This window comes from Capricornis sumatraensis, chromosome 9 (genome assembly GCF_032405125.1).
Source record: "Capricornis sumatraensis isolate serow.1 chromosome 9, serow.2, whole genome shotgun sequence".
Lineage (NCBI taxonomy): Eukaryota > Metazoa > Chordata > Mammalia > Artiodactyla > Bovidae > Capricornis > Capricornis sumatraensis.
In genome coordinates this window covers 12,382,304-12,403,188 of record NC_091077.1, presented here as the reverse complement: position 1 = coordinate 12,403,188, position 20,885 = coordinate 12,382,304, and the positions used below count along the sequence as shown (strand labels likewise).

Below are 20,885 nucleotides of genomic sequence, written 5' to 3'. Positions count from 1 at the left end.
ATTCGATCCCTGGGTTGGGAAGATCCTCTGGAGGAGGGCATGACACCCACTCCAGTATTCTTGCCTGGAGAATCCCACGGACAGAGGAGCCTGGTGGGCTACAGTTCATGGGATTGCAAAGAGTTGGACACGACTAAAGCAACGGAGCATACTCGCATGCATGTGATTACATTTGGACCCACTCAGATAATCCAGGATATCTCTTTGTGGTAGCAGGGGGGCAGGGCTGTCTTGTTCTCTGTAAGATGTTTCCATCTAATAGCATATTCAGCCTCTACCCCCAAGATACCATGGACATGACCACTCTCAAATGTCACAACCAAATGTCCCCTGGGGGACAACTCTCCCCCATTGAGAAACACTGACCAGAGGCAAAAATTAAAAGACATTCTGTCTCTGGACCTCCCTTGTGGCGCAGTGGATAAGAATCCACCTGTCAATGCAGAGGACATAGCTATGATCCCTGGTCTGGGAGGATTCCGCATGCCAAGCAGCAGCTGAGCCCTTGAGCACCACAGCTACTGAAGTTGCCCTCTAGAGATCATGAGCTGCAACTATTGAGCCCACGTGCTGCAACTACTGGAACCTGCATACCTAGAGCCTGTTTCCTCAATAAGAGAAGCCACTGCAATGAGAAGCCCACACACAGCAACAAGGAGTAGCCCCAGCTCTCAACTACTAGAGAAAGCCCACGTGCAGTGAGAATCCAGAGCAACCAAAAATATAAAATTAATTAATCAATTACCAAATCACTAGACAGCCAATATATCTTATCAAGTAAATAAGTCAGAACAGAATGTACATGTTCTGACTTTGAAAGTTAGCATTTATAAATAAATGTTTGAGAAGATTAATTGCAAATCACTAATATGGTTTTTCCAGTAGTCATGAACAGATGTGAGAGTTGGACCATAGAGAAGGCTGAGTGCTGAAGAACTGGTGTTTTCTAATTGTAGTGCTGGAGAAGACTCTTGACAGTCCCTTGGACAGCAAGGAGATCAAACCAGTCAATCCTAAAGGAGATCAACCCTGAATATTCACAGGAAGGACTGGTGCTGAAGCTGAAGCTCCAATACTTTGGCCAACTGATGCGAAGAACTGACTCACTGGAAAAGACCCTGACACTGGGAAAGATTGAAGGCAAAAGGAGAAGGGGGTGGCAGAGGATGAAATGATTGGACGGTATCATGAACTCAACGGACATGGCTTTGAGCAAACCCCGGGAGATAGTGACGGACAGGGGACCCTGTCGTGCTATAGTACATGGGGTCACAAAGACTTAGCCATGGGGTCACATGACAGCCACTGAACAACAGCTACAAATATCGGTGAGCTCTTGATGAGAGATTAATGGAGATCATCAGTTTCCAGTGTTTGGATTTTTGAAGTGTATAGCTTTTATAGCTATAAAAATTTAAAAGAAGATGAAATAATGCTCTTTTAATCAGCTTTATTCAGGACAGTGTTGTCTTTAGCCAGTTGAGGTCAAGACTATGAACCTTTGCTACTCTCAAAAAGACAGGAGATCACAAGTGTTGGCAATGATGTAGAGAAAAGCAGCACTTGTGCACTGTTGGTGGAAATATGAATCGGTGCAGCCATCACGGAAAAGAGCGTGGAGGTTTCTCAAGAAATTAAAAGTGGAGCTACCCTGTGAGACAGCAATCCCACTTCCGGGTGTATATCCACAGGAAAAGAAATCTGGGCCTTGATGAGATATCTGAGGCTCACATGTTCATTGCAGTATTATTCACAATGACCAAGATTTGAAAACAGGCCAAATGTCCATCAACAAATAAACAGATAAAGAAAATGTGAAGTGAAGCAAGTGGCCCGAAACCTAGCGACAGCAGCCCTGAGCTGTGAGTCAAAGCTTCCCTGATTTAATGTCATTTTTGGAGACTGCAAAATCAACTGACGAAAATGACACTGGAAATCCAGGTAAGCAGGAAAGAAGGGGGTAAGATGCAAACCAGATTCGGCAGTCTTGAGTGTCTAAGAGCTATCTGGTGCCAAAAGGCTGGATGTGCTCCCCTAGGGAGGTGGGGAGGAGAGGAAAAGCAGGTGAATGCGGAGGGATGGGTAAAGAAGAAACTGAGGACAGTCAAAGGCAGCGCAGCAAAGAGCAGCATCGAGAAAGCTGCGGGCTGGGGGAGACAGAGCTGTGGTGTGAGCATCTGGGATGCCAAGTGGGAAAGAAAGAATGAAAGACAGCGATAGAGGGAGGGAGGGAGAGAAAGAAAGAGACAGAGAGAGAAAGGGACAAAGAGAGAAAGAGGGAGAGGGAGAGAGAGAGCAAGGAGTGAGAGAGAGGGGGAGAGGGAGGGAGAGACAGAATGAAAGAAAGAGAGATAAAAAGAAAGAAGGAGGGATTCCCCTGGTGGTCCAATGCCTAAAACTCCCCGATCCCAATGCAGGAAGACTGGGCTTGACCCTTGGGCAGGGAACAAGATCCCACATGCCGCAACTAAGAGTCTGTGTGCCCCAACAAAAGAGTCTGTGTGCTGCGACTGAAATATCTCACCTGCTGTACCTAGGACCCAGTGCAGCCAAATAAATAATCTTGACTTGAGGGATGGGATGGGGAGGGAGGTGGGAAGGAGGGTCAGGATGAGGAACACATGTACACCCATGGCTGATTCATGTGAATGTATGGCGACATTCACCACAATATTATAAAGAAATTAGCCTCCAACTAAAATTTTAAAAAACATTTTAAAAATTGATATTGTTTCTTGAAAAAGATAAAAAGAAGAAAGGAGAGAAGGGGAGGGAGGGAGGAGTGAAAGGAAGGAAGAAATTTAAAAGGTCAAGGAAGTGAGAGTGAAAATGAACCATGGGCGTGAGCAAATATGCGGTCACTAATGACCTCGACAAAAACAATTTGAGAGGACTGGTGGGCTGGAAAGCAATCAGTAGCAGGTTTAGAAGGACGTGGCATTGCAAAGTGCAGATAGGCTCAAAACAGTTGGCTGAAAAAATGAATAATCATGCCTGATTGTTGCTGGGTTGTCATGACAACCAGCTAAGACAATGACGGTGAATGCTCTTTCTTTAAGTGACCTTTTTTATTGAGGCTTAATTTACATCCAGCCAAATTCACCCTTGATTAGTGTACAGTCCTATGAGTTTTGAAAAATGCACACAGCTGTGGAAGCATCTCCAAAATCAAGATATAGAAGAGTTCCATCAGCCCCAAGCAGTTCCCTGGAGACCCTTTGCAATTAACTCCTTCCAGCATCTTCAGCCCATAGCAATCTGTCCCTACAGTTTTGTCATCACCGGGAGATCATATAAATGGAAGTACAGTGTATATCCCCTTCCTGGATCACAGCCTTATCATGGCAAAGGGGCTTGTGTAGTTCAATGAAGCTATGGCCATGCTGGGCAGGGCCACTCAAGATAGACAGGTCATGGCAGAGAGTTCTGGCAAAATGCAGTCCCCTGGAGGAGGGAATGGCAAACCACTCTAGTATTCTTGCCACAAGAACCCCATGAACAGCATAAAAAAGAAAAAAGATATGACATGGAAAAGTGAGCCCCGCGTGTTGGAAAATGTCCCATATGCTACCAGGGAAGAGTGGAGGGCAATTACTAATAGCTCCAGAAAGAATGAAGTGGATGGGCCAAAGTGGAAATGACAGTTGTGGATGTATCTGGTGATGAAAGTGAAGTCCAATGCTGTAAAGAAGAATATCGCATAGGTACCTGGAATGTTAGGTCCATAAATCAAGGTAAATTGAACATGATCAAGCAGGAGATGGCAAGAGTGAACACTGACATCTTAGGAATCAGTGAACTAAAATGAATGGGAATGGGTGAATTTAATTCAGATGACCATTATATCTACTGCTGTGTGCAAGGATCCCTTAGAAGAAATGGAGTAGCCCTCAAAGTCAACGAAAGAGTCCAAAATGCAAGTACTTGGGTGCAATCTCAAAAATAACAGAATGATCTTGATTTGTTTCCAAGGCAAACCATTCAGTATCACAGTACTCCAAATTTATGCCCCAACCACTGATGCCAAAGAAGCTGAAGTTGGCTGGTTCTATGAAGACCTACAAGATCTTCTAGAACTAACACCCACACACAAAAGATGTCCTTTTCATCATAGGGGACTGGAATGCAAAAGCAAGAAGTCAAGAGACACTTGGAGCAACAGGCAAATTTGGCCTTGATGTACAAAATGAAGCAGAGCAAAAGCTGATAGAATTTTGCCAACAGAACACACTGGTCATAGCAAACATCCTTTTCCAACAACACAAGAGATGGCTCTATACATGAACATCACCAAATGGTCAATATCGAAATCAGATTGATCATGTTCTTTGCAGCTGAAGATGGAGAAGCTCTAAGTTGTTTTGTTGTCATGAAAAACAACACTGGAATCTGACTGTGGTTCAGATCATCAGCTCCCTATTGCAAAATTCAGGTTTAAATTGAAGAAAGTAGGGAAAACCAGTAGGCCATTCAGGAGTGACCTAAATCAAATCCCTATGATTATACAGTGGAAGTGACAAATAGATTCAAGGGATTAGATATGATAGGCAGAGTGCCTGAAGAACTGTGGACGGAGGATCGTAACATTGTACAGGAGGCAGTGACCAAAACCATCCCCACAGAAAAGAAATGCAAGAGGGCAAAGTGATTGTCTGATAAGACTTTACTAATAATAGCCAAGGAAAAAAGAGAAATGAAAAGCAAGAGAGAAAGGGAAAGATATACCCAACTGAATGCAGAGTTCCAGAGAATAGCAAGGAGCGAGAAGAAAGCCTTCTTAAGTGAACAATGCAAAGAAGTAGAGGAAAACAACAGAATGGGAAAGACTAGAGATCTCTTCAAGAAAATTAGAGATACCAAGGGAACATTTCATGCAAGGATGAAGCAAGCACAATAAAGGACAAAAATGGTAAGGACCTAACAGAAGCAGAAGAGATTAAAAGGAAAAGGTGGTGGCAAGAATACACAGAACTGTACAAAAAAGATCTTAATGACCAGGATAGTCATGACTGATCACTCACCTGGAGCCAGACATCCTGGAGTGTGAAGTCAAGTTTGCCTTAGGAAGCATTACTACAAACAAAGCTAGTGGAGGTGATGGAATTCCAGCTGAGCTATTTCAAATCCTAAAAGATGATGCTGTTAAAGTGCTTCACTCAATGTCAGCAAATTTGGAAAACTCAGCAGTGGCCACCAGACTGGAAAAGGTCAGTTTTCATTCCACTTTAAAAGTGGTTCCAGGTGACCCTGATGGCTTTCCCGTTGGCTCAGCAGGTAAAGAATCTGATTCCAATGCAGGAGACACAAGAGATGCAGGTTCGATCCCTGGGTCAGGAAGATCCCTTAGAGGAGGAAATGGCACCCCACTCCAGTATGCTTGCCTGGGAAATACCGTGGACAGAGGAGCCTGGCGAGTCCCGGGGTCGCAAAGAGTCGGACATGACTGAGTGATTAAGTGCACACACGCACACACACACACACACACACACACCAGGGAACCTGGGAAGGGAATGAAAAGTGAAGCAGGGAAGGTGGGCAGACAGTACAGGGCATGTTATCAAGCAAGTTACCACAGTGGGAAACTGGAACACAGTGGGAGCCTCTGGGAAGCAGCATAGAGTGCCGATCTCTGTATTGCCCAACTGATGGGCAAGAGAGCTGGGCTAGTTATCTGCCACCTCCTACCAGTCACTGGTTGACTGCACCCACAGAGGGCGTTCTTTCCCTGGTATTTCTGGGCCTGACTGTGTAGATCACAGTGTGACCTCAGAAGCCAGAGAAAGTCTTCAGGCAAATGAATGCAGAGGCTGGTCTTTGGAAAGGCTTCCCAGGTGGTGCTAGCGGATTAAAGAATCCACAGGAGACTCAACAGACACGAGTTCAATCCCCGGATCAGAAAGATCCCCTGGTGTAGGAAATGGCACCCCACTCCAGTATTCTTGCCTGGAAAATCCCACGGGCAGAGGAACCTGGCTGGCTACAGTCCATGGGGCCCCAAAGAGTCAGACACGCCTGAGTGCCTGAGCACAGCTCAGCACAGCTGGCCTTTGGAAGCTGGGCCAGGGTGTAATGACTGACAATGAGAAGGAAAAAAGGGGCATTGACAGCACCTACAACAGAGCGGATCAACAGTCAGATCCTGAACTATCTTCTCTTAATTTTCATCTCTTTCTTGAGCTGTAAATATCAAATATTTTTATAGCAACTCAAGATGCTCTGCGTGAAGACCTTCTAAACCATCTTTACGTTCTCTAATTGGGCTTATCACTCGCAGCTAATATTGCTATATTTATAATTACTCTCCCCATTTAGGGTCTGAAGGTTTATTTTTGTATTTCTGAGACAGGCATGCATATCCCAAGTATGCATGCTCCTATCACTATTTATCTATTCTTTGGAAAAACAGGGTTATCATTTCTCTCTTTTTTCCTCACCTTGCTGTGCCTACCTCTGACCCTTGGTCTGGTAGCCTTCTTGTTTATTTTATTTTATTTGCTTATTTTTTTTTGACCCAACCACGAAGCATGCAGGATCCCAGTTCCAGACTAGGGATTGAACGCACACCCCCTGCATTGGAAGCATGAATTCTTAACCACTGGACTTCCAGGCAAGTCCTCCAACCTTCTTGTTAATTTTAATTAATATCATCCATGACATTTATATTATTCCAAATATTCACAAATATATTGTTTCACTTAATCTGCTTGGTGGATGAGGATGACAAGGATCTCCTGCTTTTAAACATTCTGCAGAAGAGAAAACTGAGGCTCAGACTTACTAAAAATCACTTAAGTTTCCACTGCATTGTTTAGGATACCTCTGGTTGTGACCAAGTAAAATCTCAAACAGAACTGGACATAGTGTTAGCTGCCATGAACCAAACTGCATCCTTTTAAAATGCATATGCTAAAGCCCTAACCCCCAACTTGACTGTATTTGGATTAGGGCTTTTAGGAGGCAATTATGGTAAAGCATATGCCTGCAAGGAAAGAGGCTTGATTTCGATCTCTAGATTGGGAACGTCCCCTGGAGAAAGAGAATGACTATCTATTCCAGCATTCTTCTATTCCATGTATTCTATGTATAGAATTCTAAGTATTCTATGACTTCTAGTCCAATACTGGACTCTCTATTCCAGAATTCTGGAGAATTCCATGGACAGAGGAGCCTGATGGGCTGCAAGTTCATGGGTGGCAGAGTTGGATGTGACTGAGCGACTAACATTTTTCTCTTCCAAGGCTAAATAAATAAAATTTTCACTTCCACCGTAGAGGTGGGGCCTAATTCAGTAAAGCTGCAGTCCTAATACAAAGAGAGGGACTTCTCTGGTGGTCTAGTGATTGAGAATCTGCCTGCCGATGCAGTGCAGGGGACAAAGGTTCAATCCCTGGTCCAGGAAGATCCCACTTGCCGTACGGCAACTAAGCCTGTATGCCGCAATTCCGAAACCTGTGTTCCCTAGAGCCCGTGCTCCACAATGAGAGAAGCCACCACAATGAGAAGCCCACACCCCTCAGGTAGGGAGTAGCCCCCACTCACCACAACCAGAGAAAGCCTGTGCAGCAATGAAGACCCAGCACAGACAAAAATAATAAATAAATAAAACATTTTTAAAAGAGGAAAAGGGAGAAATCACACTATCTCTATGTTCTTGAAAAGACCCTGATGCTGAGAAAGATTGAGGGCAGGAGGAGAAGGGGGCAATAGAAAATGAGATGGTTGGATGGGATCATTGGCTCAATGGATCTGGGTTTGAGCAAACTCCGGGAGATGGTGAAGGATAAGGAAGCCTGTCCTGCTGTAGTCTGTAGGGCTGCAAAGAGTGGGACACGACAGAGTGACCAAACAACTATGTTCTTGAACCAGGGAAAGGCCATGTGCGGATATAGCAAGAATGGGGCCATCGGAAAATCAAAAACAGAGCCCTCACTAGAAACCTGATTGACTGCAACACTGATGTTGGTTTTTTAGCCTCCAGAACTATAAGAATTAAATGTCTGTTATTTAAGTCAGCCAGTGGATGATACACCCAAGCAGACATCATAAATGAAAAAGTAAGATGTGTTTTTAAGAACGACTTGGTATTCTGGCTCAATGATGTGATCTATAAACTAGTTTCTTCCTGTCTCTGCTGTGCCCTTCACGATGTTGGCTTCAAACGATGGTTGGCCAACCCTATGGTCAAAAGCTAGCTGCCAGTAGCCCTAAAGCTTCAAACTTCAGGGAAGGAGATAGAAATTCTTTGTTCTGAGATGCACTCTGATTGGCCCAGCCTTTATCACATGACCACCTCTGAGCCAATCACAATAGACAGATAGTAGATACCTTGAGGACCGAAGTTGTGTGAGTGTTTAAGAGTTGAATTGGCCAGTTTTCCATGAACTATAATTTACTGGAAAAAACTGACAGTCTATGAGGATTCAACTTGGCTTCTGGCAGAAATTTTCTCAAAAGTGAATGAATTGAACTTGCCGCTTCAAGGAAAGCAACTGACAGTGTTTGTTGCCAGTGGTAAAATTTGAGCTTTCAAGAAAAAATTTTAATTTTGAAAGACACGTGTTTGTCGCCATGTTTGACAACGTTCCAACACTGAAAGACTTTTCTGAGACTAGTGGTGATATTAACAAATGGAGTTTTTAAAATATTATGTAATGAAATGTGTTGAGGTTTGGAAGATCTGTATGACTTAGTGAAGTAATATTATTCAAAAGACCAGTGAACGAGTCATAAAAAGTGCAAGGTAGGACTTGTCCTATCAGTCTAGTGATTAAGACCCTGTGCTTCCAATGCAGGGGGCATGGGTTTGATCCCTGGTCAGGGAATTAAGATACCACATGTCTGTGATATGGGGAAAAAAAGAATACATGAAAAGTGCAAGGTAGACAAATGGATTTGAATAAAATAGAACTTACTGAAATGGAGATTCCCCACTACAACTAACCTTGACTAAATTACCAGTATTTCAAGTTTTAGGAAAGAGATGGGAATACCAGACCACCTGACCTGCCTCTTGAGAAACCTGTATGCAGGTCAGGAAGCAACAGTTAGAACTGGACATGGAACAACAGACTGGTTCCAAATAGGAAAAGGAGTACGTCAAGGCTGTATATTGTCACCCTGCTTATTTAACTTCTATGCAGAGTACATCATGAGAAAAAACACAAGCTGGAATCAAGATTGCCGGGAGAAATATCAATAACCTCAGATATGCAGATGACACCACCCTTATGGCAGAAAGTGAAGAGGAACTCAAAAGCCTCTTGATGAAAGTGAAAGAGGAGAGTGAAAAAGTTGGCTTAAAGCTCAACATTCAGAAAACGAAGATCATGGCATCCAATCCCATCACTTCATGGGAAATAGATGGGGAAACAGTGGAAACAGTGTCAGACTTTATTTTGGGGAGCTCCAAAATGACTGAAGATGGTGATTGCAGCCATGAAATTAAAAGACGCTTACTCCTTGGAAGAAAAGTTATGACCAACCTAGATAGTATATTCAAAAGCAGAGACATTACTTTGCCGACTAAGGTCCGTCTAGTCAAGGCTATGGTTTTTCCAGTCGTCATGTATGGATGTGAGAGTTGGACTGTGAAGAAGGCAAAGCGCTGAAGAATTGATGCGTTTGAACTGTGGTGTTGGAGAAGACTCTTGAGAGTCCCTTGGACTGCAAGGAGATCCAGCCAGTCCATTCTGAAGGAGATCAGCCCTGGGATTTCTTTGGAGGGAATGATGCTAAAGCTGAAACTCCAGTACTTTGGCCACCTCATGCGAAGAGCTGACTCATTGGAAAAGATTCTGATGCTGGGAGGGATTAGGGGCAGGAGGAGAAGGGGATGACAGAGGATGAGATGGCTGGATGGCGTCACTGACTCAATGGACGAGACTCTGAGTGAACTCCGGGAGTTGGTGATGGACAGGGAGGCCTGGCGTGCTGCGATTCATGGGGTCGCAAAGAGTCGGACATGACTGAGCAACTGAACTGAACTGAACTGAACTGAAAGAATTCTTGAGTTCCTGAGAAGTCTATTGAAATACTTTTTTCAGCTAGATGCTTGTAGGTTTTCTTCATAGACTTGGACTAAAATGACATTTCACAACAGAGTAATAAGGTGGTCTCACAAATGAGAATACAACTGTCTTCTAGGAGATTTGCAAATGTAAAGCAATGCTACTCTTCTAACTAAGTTTTTTGGTTTGGAAAATGTAATAAAATATGTTGTTCATGTTACCATTCAATGGGTTTTACTGTTATTTTAAGTAAATTTTAAATGCACATTGTAAATTTTCTCAATTTTAGTGTTTAAACAGTAAGTATTGATCGCTACAACTTACATTTAAGAAAGCTCTGTAGGGTCCTCAGTAACTTTAAGAGTGCAGAGGGGGGCCTGAGACCAAGAAGTTTAAGAATTAGTGCTCTAATAATAATGTTTTTTTCTTTTCTTTAATTGAAGTATAGTTGACTTACAATATCATTTTAGTTTAAGATGTACAGCACAGTGATTCAGTCACATATATATTGGAGTAAGAAATGGAAACCCACTCCAGGTCTTGCCTGCAAAATTCCATGGACAGAGGAACCTGGCAGGCTCTAGTCCATGGGCTCACAAAGAGTCGGGCATGACTGAGCGCAAATGCAGATACATATATACACGTATACATATGTATCAGTAATCTGATAAAAGAACACACACACATAAGTGTGTATGTGTGCTTGTGTATGTGTGTGTATATATATATATGTGTGTGTATGTGTGTTTTCAGCTGCTCATTCGTGTCTGACTCTTTGCGACTCTATGGACTGTAGGCTGCCAAACTTCTCTGTCCATGGGATTTTCCCGGGCAGAAATACTGGAGTAGGGTGCCATTTCTTACTCCAGGGGATCCTCCCAACCTAAGGACTGAACCCACGTCTCCTGCATCTCCTTCACTGGCAGGTGGATTCTTTACCGCTGCACCACTTGGGAAGCCGCATATATAAGTGATGTCATGTGGCATTTGTTTTTCTCTTTCTGGCTTCACTTCAGCTAGCCATTCTGAACATTAAATCTCTTCCCGAAGCCCTTCACTCTCTCTCAAGTCTATGAGGACAGCTTTCTCCTAACTCTAGGAACTGATCGTCTCTTCTGCCTGGAGTGCTCCCATGACAACCACAGAGTATCTCTCAGAATCCCACGGCTGAGTGTCTTTCCAGCGGCAGAACATCACAGGATTTCAGCATCACATGTACTAAGAAATTGAACAGCCTTAGAAACTAGTGATCAGCCCAGGCACACGTGGTATCTCTGAAAGTGAAAGTCACTCAGTTGTGTCCACCTCTTTGAAACCCCATGGACTGTAGCCTGCCAGCCTCCTCTGTCCATGGAATTCTCCAGGCCAGAATACTGGAGTGGGTAGCCGTTCCCTTCTCCAGGGCATCCTCCCAACCTAGGAATCGAACCCAGGTCTCCCACATTGCAGATGGATCCTTTTTAATAGTAATTCTTCCACTATAGAAACTGTTTGGGCTGCTATAACAGAATATCTTAGATTTGCTGACTTTTAAAAAAATTTATTGTGGCAATATATGCTGTATAGTAAAAGTGATTCAGTTACACACATATTCCTGTTATGGTTTATCACAGAATATTGAATATTGTTCCTGTGCTATACAGTGTTATTTGCTCAGTCGGGTCTGACTCTTTGTGGCCCTGTGGAGTGTGTAGCCCACCAGGGCTGTAGCCCTCCAGGCTCTTCTGCCCATGGAATTCTCCAGGCAAGAATACTGGAGTGGGTAGCTCTTCCCTTCTCCAGGGCATCTTCCCAACCCAGGGATCGAACCCAGATCTCCCACATTGTAAGTGGATTCTTCACCATCTGAGCCACCAGGGCAGCCTGTCATCTTGGGGCTAATTAGCTTTAATCAGTTTTTGTTGTATCGTCAGCGATTACGTCATTCTTTTAAAGGTTGTGTCCTGCCTGCTTCCCTTTGTCTCATTTCCACTAGGTGTTAAGGCAGATTTTAGGCCTTGCAGCACATTGCTTCAGGGAAATATTTTTGAGAATTTATTACGGAGCAGCAGAAAAGAAAGGTAGAAATGTTTCCCTCAGGGTCATTATTCAAGATCTGTGTTGTACACACATCAGTATAAGGCGTCTGGTGTTTTGTTTTTTCTTGTCCTGGGCAATTAAACTGCCAATGAAGTGACATGAAATCAGAGAGAACTTTAACCTCGCTGCCATGGAGATCACGTTTCTCACTTCATGAGGGGAATGAGAGTTTACACAAGGATTTCCTAAGGTGATAAGGCAGCTGGCCATCGACAATTCCAGATACTTTATGGACAGGCAGAAAATCATGGGAATTTCCTGGGATTGACAAGTCAAGAAAGGGAAGCTTGAGATCTGTGATATTGTGACCTATAATAAGAAATACATATATTTGCGACTTCCCCGGTGGTCCAGTGGTTAAGAATCTGCCTGCCAATGCAGATGACATGGGCTCAATCCCTGGTCCAGGAAGATCCACATGGTTTGGAGCAACTAAGCCTATGTGCCACAACTACTGAGCCCACTCTCTAGGGCCCTGCTCCGCAATAAGAGAAGTCACCGCAGTGAGAAGCTGGTGCACGGCAACCAGAGAGTAGCCCCCACTCTCCGCAACTAGAGAAAGCCCAAGCACAGCAACGAAGACCCCGCACAGTCAAAACTACAATGAAGAAATAAAAAGAAATATCTATATATTTGGTCTTCATCCTTGTTTCTAATTTTAAGGCAATTCTCTTAAAACCTTGGAATTTCTGTGATAAGAGTGACGAAGTTGTCTTGTTATACTAGGGAAAGCACACGGAGATGTGAGTGGGTTGCCATCGGAACCAACTTTGTCATTAGAGGGTTGAAAATTTCACTCCCACTTCCCAATCTCTGAGGTGATTGAGTTCAATCACCGATGATCAAGGACTTAATCAATCATGTCTATGTAATGAAGCTTCCATAAAAACTCAAAGACTGGGGTTCAGAGAACTTCTAGGTTGGTGAACCAGAACGCTTTCAGAAGTTCCTTTGTTCAGGACTTTGCCGTGTGTATCTCTCTGCATCTGGCTGTTGAGTCTCACTGTAATAAGTAAATGATCTAGTGAGTAGACTCTAGTTTTCCGAGTTCAGTGAGCCACTGTAGGAAGTTAATCAAACCCAAGAAGGGGGTCACGGTGATCTCAGGTGACCTCGTCCTGCAGTGCCTTGAAGCAGGGTTTCAGTCCCCCGCCAGAGATTGGGATTGGGTCACAACGGGGAGAGCACCAGATCCTAGCCGCTAGACCAGAGGCCAGTGACAAGACCCTGGCTCTTCAACTTTGCAGAAAAAGAGTTCCCACAAAGACAGAAGGCAGTGAAATAAGTGGGGCTTCCCTGGTGGCTCAGCAGGTAAAGAATCCACCTGCAGTGCAGGAGACCCGAGTTCCATCCCTGGGTCAGGAAGATCCCCTGAAGAAGAGTATGGCAACCCACTCCAGTATTCTTGCCTGGAGGATTCCATGGACAGAGGAGCCCGGCGGACTACAGTCTATGGGGCCACAACAGCAAAACAAGCAAAGTGTTTACTAGGAGGAAGAAAAGAGTGCAGTACATGTGGAGAGTCTCATGGGCAGACTCAGAGAGAGAGTCACCCCTTTCTGGTAGTCGATCACTTTGAAGGGGCATTCGTCCCGGGGTTTCCTTTGGCCAATCATTTTGATTCGCCTGCTCTGAGTCTCTATGTGGTATATCTCAGGATCCCCCTATGTGCGCGTGAGCTTCTCTCAGTCAAGATATACTCCACCGAAGAGGCCAATGGGTAGTTTGTATCACTTACTATGGGGGTGACACCCCCTCCATTTTTTTACCTCCAAGGAGCTTTCTAATCAAGAGTTTCCTTGGCTTCGAGAATGAGAAATATGTGGTCTCTTATCTTTGATCTCGGCAGGGCTTAGCCTCCTCCCACGATTGTCCTACTATTTTCTTCTCAGAGTATCGATCCACAGAGAACCAACTCTAACTGTTTCCCCTGGGGGCTCATCCATCTCTTGACTCAATGGGAACCTCTGATTTATACCCAGTTGGTCAGAAACACAGGTAACAACCTGGACCTGTGCTCGCTATCTGCGGTGGGGGCAGTCGTATGGGACGGAGTCCTTAACCTGTGGACCCTGATGCTATCGCCAGGTTGTGTCAGAATTGAGTGGAAATTCAGGACACCCGGTACGCTGGAAACTTGCTTGGTGGTATAGGAGGGAGAGTGGAAAGCCACACATTGGAATTAGTATCAGCATCATCAGAATCAAAATTCTTCTTTGGAGAGAGGCTTACTTTATCTCCTCATTCTAAACCAGGTCCTCTGATTCTATTCCATCATTGTTTTATCTTATTTTATTTTTTGGCTGCACCTCACAGCATGTAGGACCTTAGTTCCCCTGCCAGGGATTGAACTCATGTCCTTTGCAGTGGAAACTTGGAGTTGTAACCATTGGACTGACAGGGAATTCCCAGAAATATAATTAATTTACAATGTTGTGTTAGTTTCAAGTGTATAGCAAACTGATATGTATGGATTCGAACAAATCTTTCTAACTGAGGGGTCTCCATGTGGATTCTGGGAGGAGTTTGGCTTCAGGAAGATGAGGGGAAAGAGAAAGACTCCTTTATAAGGAACGGATGAAATTTTAGGTGGTGCCCATTCCCTGGGGCAGTGATCTGCTGACTTTCCTTAAAGGGCCAAGTGGTCAGTATCATTAGTTTGGGGGCCAGACCATCTCCGTCTTGAACTCTGTCTGTTTTGTGTCTGCGTCTTTTTTTCTTTTCTTTTTTTTTCTAGTCAAGGGCAGTAGCGAGAAGGGGGGAAGAGTAGAACGAGGAGTTCGATCTGTAACTGACTGTGAACAATCAATTGAGATAACTCACTACCTTCGGACCAGCCTTGAACTCTGTCTTGGTAGCCTGAAAGGGGGCCAGAGAAAAAATGGAAACAAATGGGAGTAGCTGTGGTTCAGAAAAACTTTGTAGACACTGCAATTTAAGATTTGTATCATTCTCACCAGGGACTATTCTTCACTTAATTTTTTAAATGATTTTAAAAGGTAAAAATCATTCTTAGTTCACAGGCTATATAAAGAGGCAGGGAGCCATACTTGGGAACCCTCACCCCACCCAACCCCCCACCGGGCATAGTTTTCCAACCCTTATCTAGATGTATTTGTCCAGGCAAGTATGTCTTTAAGAAGCTACACAAGGCAATCTAGAAAAATGGTACAGATAAGCGTATTTGCAAAGCTGAAAGAGAGTCACAGATTTAGAGGACAAACTTAGGGTTACCCTGGGGGAAGAGGAGATGGGATGAACTGGGAGATTGGCACTGACATATATATACCACTATGTATAAAATCATGTATGGGTGTGAGAGTTGGACTGTGAAGAAAGCTGAGCACTGAAGAACTGATGCTTTTGAACTGTGGTGTTGGAGAAGACTCTTGAGAGCCCCTTGGACTGCAAGGAGATCCAACCAGTCCATTCTGAAGGAGATCAGCCCTGGGATTTCTTTGGAAGGAATGATGCTAAAGCTGAAGCTCCAGTACTTTGGCCACCTCATGCAGAGTTGACTCATTGGAAAAGACTCTGATGCTAGGAGGGATTGGGGGCAGGAGGAGAAGGGGACGACAGAGGATGAGCCGGCTGGATGGCGTCACTGACTCGATGGACGTGAATCTGCGTGAGCTCCGGGAGTTGGTGATGGACAGGGAGGCCCGGCGTGCTGCGATTCATGGGGTCACAAAGAGTCAGACACGACTGAGCAACTGAACTGAACTGAATGTATAAAATAGATAACAAATGAAAACCTACCGTATAGCACGGGGAACTCTACTCAGTGCTCTGTGGCGGCCTAAATGGGAAGGAATTCTTTTAAAAAGAGTGGGTACATGTATGTGTATAACTGATTCACTTTGCTGCACAGCAGAAACTAACACAACACTGTAAAGCAACTGTGCTCCAATCAAAATCAGTAAAACAAAACCAAGGAGTCTCCACAAGAAAAGAGGCACTGATAGCTGGTACAGTGTGGATGAACCTCAGAAACATTTTGCTGAGTGAAAGCAACCACTCAAAAAAGGTCACATATTGAGTGGTTCCATTTATTGAAACATTCAGGATAAATCCATAGGGACAGAAAGCTGATGAGTGGTTGACAGGGACGGGGGGGTGGGGGGGGGGCGGGGGGGCGGGCAGGGAAGGGCTGGGGAGGGAGTGCTAAATCGTATGGAGCTTCCTCTTGGGGGGATGAAAATGTCCTAGGACTAGATGGAGGTGAGAGCCGCACAACATTGTGAAAGTAAATGACACTGTGTCGTGTACACTTTAAAATGGTGTGTGACATGTAGCTGACTACAACTCAATTTGTTTAATTTAAAAAATCTGTGAGCCTTTTGCCTCATTGCAGTCGAGAAAGCGACGTGGGTCACCAGCAGCTCTACTGGGGCCATTTGAGAAATTTCAGCGAAGGTTCTCGTTCTTGCTGGGTCTGCTCAAACAGGCACGGTCTGATCCGGAAACACTGCCTCAGTATGGGCCACCAGTATTTCCGCCAGTACATGAAGGATGTTGGCTGTGTCAAATCCGACTAACTGAAGTCCCTTGGATAGATCATTCAGCACATCTACCTTATGCAGAAACAATATTAGCTCTTTGCATATAAAATGAAAGTTTAAAAACTGCCCCCCTGCCGCCAAAATAAAAAAGTCCATGAGTGGTTTGGATGCCCAGACAAGAGAGGACTTCCTGTCACCTGAGGCTATATTCCTGGCTGTTGGAGGGGGATTCCTGAATGAGCCAAGGTCCCTGGTGAAAGGATCCTCCTACTCATTTGGGGAGACATACACTGACATTGGGGGCGTCCCTGGTGGCTCAGCTGGTAAAGAATCAGTCTGCAATGTGGGAGACCTGGGTCTGACCCCTGGGTTGGGAAGATCCCCTGGAGGAGGGCTTGGCAGCCCACTCCAGTATTCTTGCCTGAAGAATCTGCATGGACAGAGGAGCCTGGCGGGCTACAGTCCATGGGGTTACGAAGAGTCAGACACGACAGAGTAACTAAACACAGCACAGCACTTGCTTCATTGAACCCCACTGATGGAAGCAGGACAAGGCTTTCCAGGGAGGCAAACATGGGAGGCTGGAGAAACCAATGGATGAGAGAGTCCAGCTCTACAAAACCCCTCAAATGTGTCCCTGAGACAGCACAGCTAATACTGAAGACTTTATAAAATGAGATGGAGAATTACAAAAGACAATTCTGGGTTGAATTGTGTCCCCCTGCCAAAAAAAAAAAAACGGGTAAATTAGCAGACTTCCATTTTGGTCCATTGGTTAAACCTCTGTGCTCCCAATGCAGGGAACCTGGGTTTGGTTCCTGGTCAGGGAACTAGATCCTTCATGCCACAACTAAAGAGACTGCAAGCTGCAAGGAAGACTCCCCACGCGGCAATGAAGACCCTGAGTGCAGTAACTAAGACTTGGAGCATCCAGGTAAAAAATAAACAAACTTTTTAAATTAAAAAAAAAAAAAGATATGCTGGAGTCCCAACCCTCAATACTTCAGAATGGGAACTTATTTGGAAATAGGGTCACAGCAGATGGGATTAGTTAAGGTCCTACTGGACTAGTGTGTTGGTTGCTCAGTTGTGTCCAACTCTTTGAGACCCCACGGACTGTAGTCCGCCAGACTCCTCTGTTCATGGGATTCTCCAGGCAAGCATACTGGAGTGGGTTGCCATTTCCTGCTCCAGGGCATCTTCCTGACCCAGGGATCGAACCCACGTCACTTTCACCTCCTGCATTGCAAGCAGATTCTTTACTGTTTGAGCCACCTGGGAAGCTCCCGTACTGAACTAGGGTGGGCTCCTAATCCAATATGACCGGTGTCCTTAGCAAAGGGAGAAATTTGAACAGACACACACACAAACACACTCAAGAGAAACACCGTTATGAAGATGAAGGCAGAGACTGGGGAGATGCTTCTACAAGTCAGGGAACGCCAAAGATCGCTGGCTAGTCCCTAAAAATAAGGCGAGAGGCATGAGACAGATTCTCCTTCATGACCTGCAGAGAGAATCGGCGCAGGGCTTGCCTGGTTGGCTCAGTGGCAAAGAATCCGCCTGTCAATGCAGAAGACACTCATCCCATCCCTGGCCCGGGAAGACCCCATATGCCTGGGAGTAACTAATCCTGCGCCACAGCTACTGAGCCTGTGCTCTAGAGCCTGGGCCCACGAGCCCTAAAGCCACCGCAAAGAGAAGGCCCCGCCACGAGAGAGTAACCCCCGCTTGCAGCAACTAGAGAAAAAAACGTGCCCAGAAATGAAGACCCACCACAGCCGAAACTAAAGAAATGAAGAAATAAAATTATCAGAAAGAAAAAAGAACCCGCTGACACCCTGATCCCAGATTTCAGCCTCCAGAACTATGAGACAAAAAATTCGGGCTGTTAAGCCCCTGAGCTTATGATATTTTGTTACGGCAATCCTAGCAAACAAACACAACCAGGCAGGAAATTTGAAGCACATGTTTGCCAAGCCTTGTTTAACATCTGTAATGAACATTTTGGAACAACTGGAAAAATAGCTGTTAAGTGACCTCTCAAAACACTCCCATCTTTTCTCTCTGTTTTTCTTTTTCTCTGGGTGATTTGCTTTTATCATTTATTATCACACCCTGAAGCCTAAAGTTTTGAGCTCATATCACATCAGAAAACTGGTTTACAGGAGGAGGTATGCTTATTTTTCCCTCATAATCTCTGAGAAGAAGAAATGCTCTTGAATTTCATTCAGCAACCAATAGCAAACATTAAAAAAAAAATCCCATCTGGGGTTTATTTTTCCAATATAAAACCTCAGTTATAAAATGTGACTTAGGGACCTCCCTGGTGCTCCAGTGGTTAAGACTTTAAGCTCCCAGTGTAGGGGCCCGGGGACCACATCTAAGCCCATTGGCCACAACCAAAGACTCCATAGGCCGCAACTATGACTCCGCTCGGCCACATAAATTTTAAAAAATAAAATATGACTTTATGGGCATTGTTGCCGAAACTTGGCCTCTGTTCACCAGTGCTGAACAGAAACACACAGAGGGAGTTTGGGGTGAAATAGCAAAGAGCAGCTTTTATTCCTTTGCCTGGCACAGGGATCCACAGTGGGCTGCTGCTGCTGCTAAGTCGCTTCAGTCGTGTTCGACTCTGTGCGACCCCATAGACGGCAGCCCACCAGGCTCCCCCGTCCCTGGGATTTTCCAGGCAAGAACACTGGAGTGGGTTGCCATTTCCTTCTCCAAGCGTGAAAGTGAAAAGTGAAAGTGATGTCGCTCAGTCGTGTCTGACTCTTCGCGACCCCATGGACTGCAGCCTACCAGGCTCCTCCGTCCATGGGATTTTCCAGGCAAGAGTACCAGAGTGGGTTGCCATTGCCTTCTCCACAGTGGGCTAATACCCTGAAGATCATGTGACCCACCCTGAACGGGGTAGCGAGGAGTTTTATAGTGTTCAAGGAGCAGGGGTGTGATCAGCTCATGGACAGTTCTTGGATTGGTTGGCATCAAGGTTAAGTTTCAAGCCTCATCAATCTTCTGGTTTCATCCAGTCTGGGGTCTGTGTTCTCGTGGTAAGCAGTTTTCATCTAGAGAGGGTCTGCTTCCTGTAAAAACAACATAGGAATGTGTGCCAGGCCTTTATCTATATCTTTCAGGCAACTGGGAATTCAGTGACTCTGCTATGCAGCGGAATTATTGTCTAAATTGTTACCAGTTCCCTAGCCCAACAGTTATTCTTTGTTTCTATACCTTCACATTTCCCAATCATTACCTCTTGAGTCAGCATTTTACTTCAAAAGACAAAGACACAGGGGCTTGCACATGGTTTCAGCATGTGCAGGTTAACATTTTTTTCAGAGTATGGTCTTGCGACACCTGTGCTGCGCTGTGCTTAGTTGCTCAGTCACGTCCGACTCTTCCGTGGGGATTCTCCAGGCAAGAATACTGGAGTGGATTGCCATGCCCTCCTGCAAGGGATCTTCCCAACCCAGGGATCGAACCCAGGTCTCCCACACTGCAGGAGGATTCTTTACCAGCTGAGCTACCAGCGAAGCCCCTTGAGACACCTACAAAAGTACAAATCCCTTGATTCTTTAGGAAGACTTCACCTAAGGCTTCAGGCTTGGCTGGATCCAGGTGCTCAAACAGTGTCAGGAATCTGTTTTTCCATTCCCGGCCCTGCTCCCCTTTGTGTTGTCTTCATTAGCTGTCTGGTTCTCCCTGCTGTAGGCAGTTCCATTCTCCAAGCTTAGCAACTACGGCAGAAATCCTGGAAGTAAGTCTCATCACCTTGAGCTATGTGCTCATGGTTGAACTGTGAACAAAGAGATATCATATACTGAATGGCCAGTCTTGTTTCTAGGCCCATTTCTAAAGCTGGCCCTTCTCAAGTCACATGGATAAGAATGGGACAATGGGGACTTCCCTGGTGGCCCAGCAGTTAAGACTCCACACTCACAATGCAGGGGAGCCTGGGTTCGACCCCTGGTCAGGGAACTAAGATCCCACCTGCTGCAATTTAGAGCCTGCATGCCACAACAGAAGATCCTCATGGCAAAGCAAAGATCCTGCAGGTGGCAACAAAGGTTCCATGGCCACAGCTAAGACCTGGTGCAGCCAAATAAATTAAAAAAAAAAAAAATAGAATGAGACAAAAATAGAATGATTCCCCAAAAGAAAATCAGAAGAAACATATTAACAGAAGAAGAGAAATGTGTGTTGGACAGGCAAACCCAACAGATATCCGTTATGCCTATGTATGCTAAGTGAGTCATGAAGACTTACTAAAACATAGTGTTCATGAATTTAA

The 20,885-nt window shown here is 44.9% G+C and overlaps 1 protein-coding gene across 1 annotated transcript; it reads left to right on the top strand.

Annotated features, from left to right (window-relative positions):
* The first annotated feature begins 7,431 nt into the window (after positions 1-7,431).
* On the top strand, positions 7,432-16,624 carry LOC138085665 (small ribosomal subunit protein uS14-like). Its single transcript, XM_068980141.1, has 2 exons — positions 7,432-7,517; positions 16,441-16,624. The coding sequence occupies exons 1-2, from the start codon at positions 7,432-7,434 to the stop codon at positions 16,622-16,624; spliced, it is 270 nt and encodes an 89-aa protein (XP_068836242.1).
* Positions 16,625-20,885: the final 4,261 nt, after the last annotated feature.

What these genes read in the sequence shown, in the direction of transcription:
- LOC138085665 (XM_068980141.1), top strand. Translation starts at nt 7,432, where the DNA reads ATGCCGCAATTCCGAAACCTGTGTTCCCTAGAGCCCGTGCTCCACAAT. An exon ending in GAGAAGCCCACACCCCTCAG is followed by an intron (nt 7,518 to 16,440) that starts GTAGGGAGTAGC and finishes GCCTCATTGCAG; the next exon opens with TCGAGAAAGCGACGTGGGTC.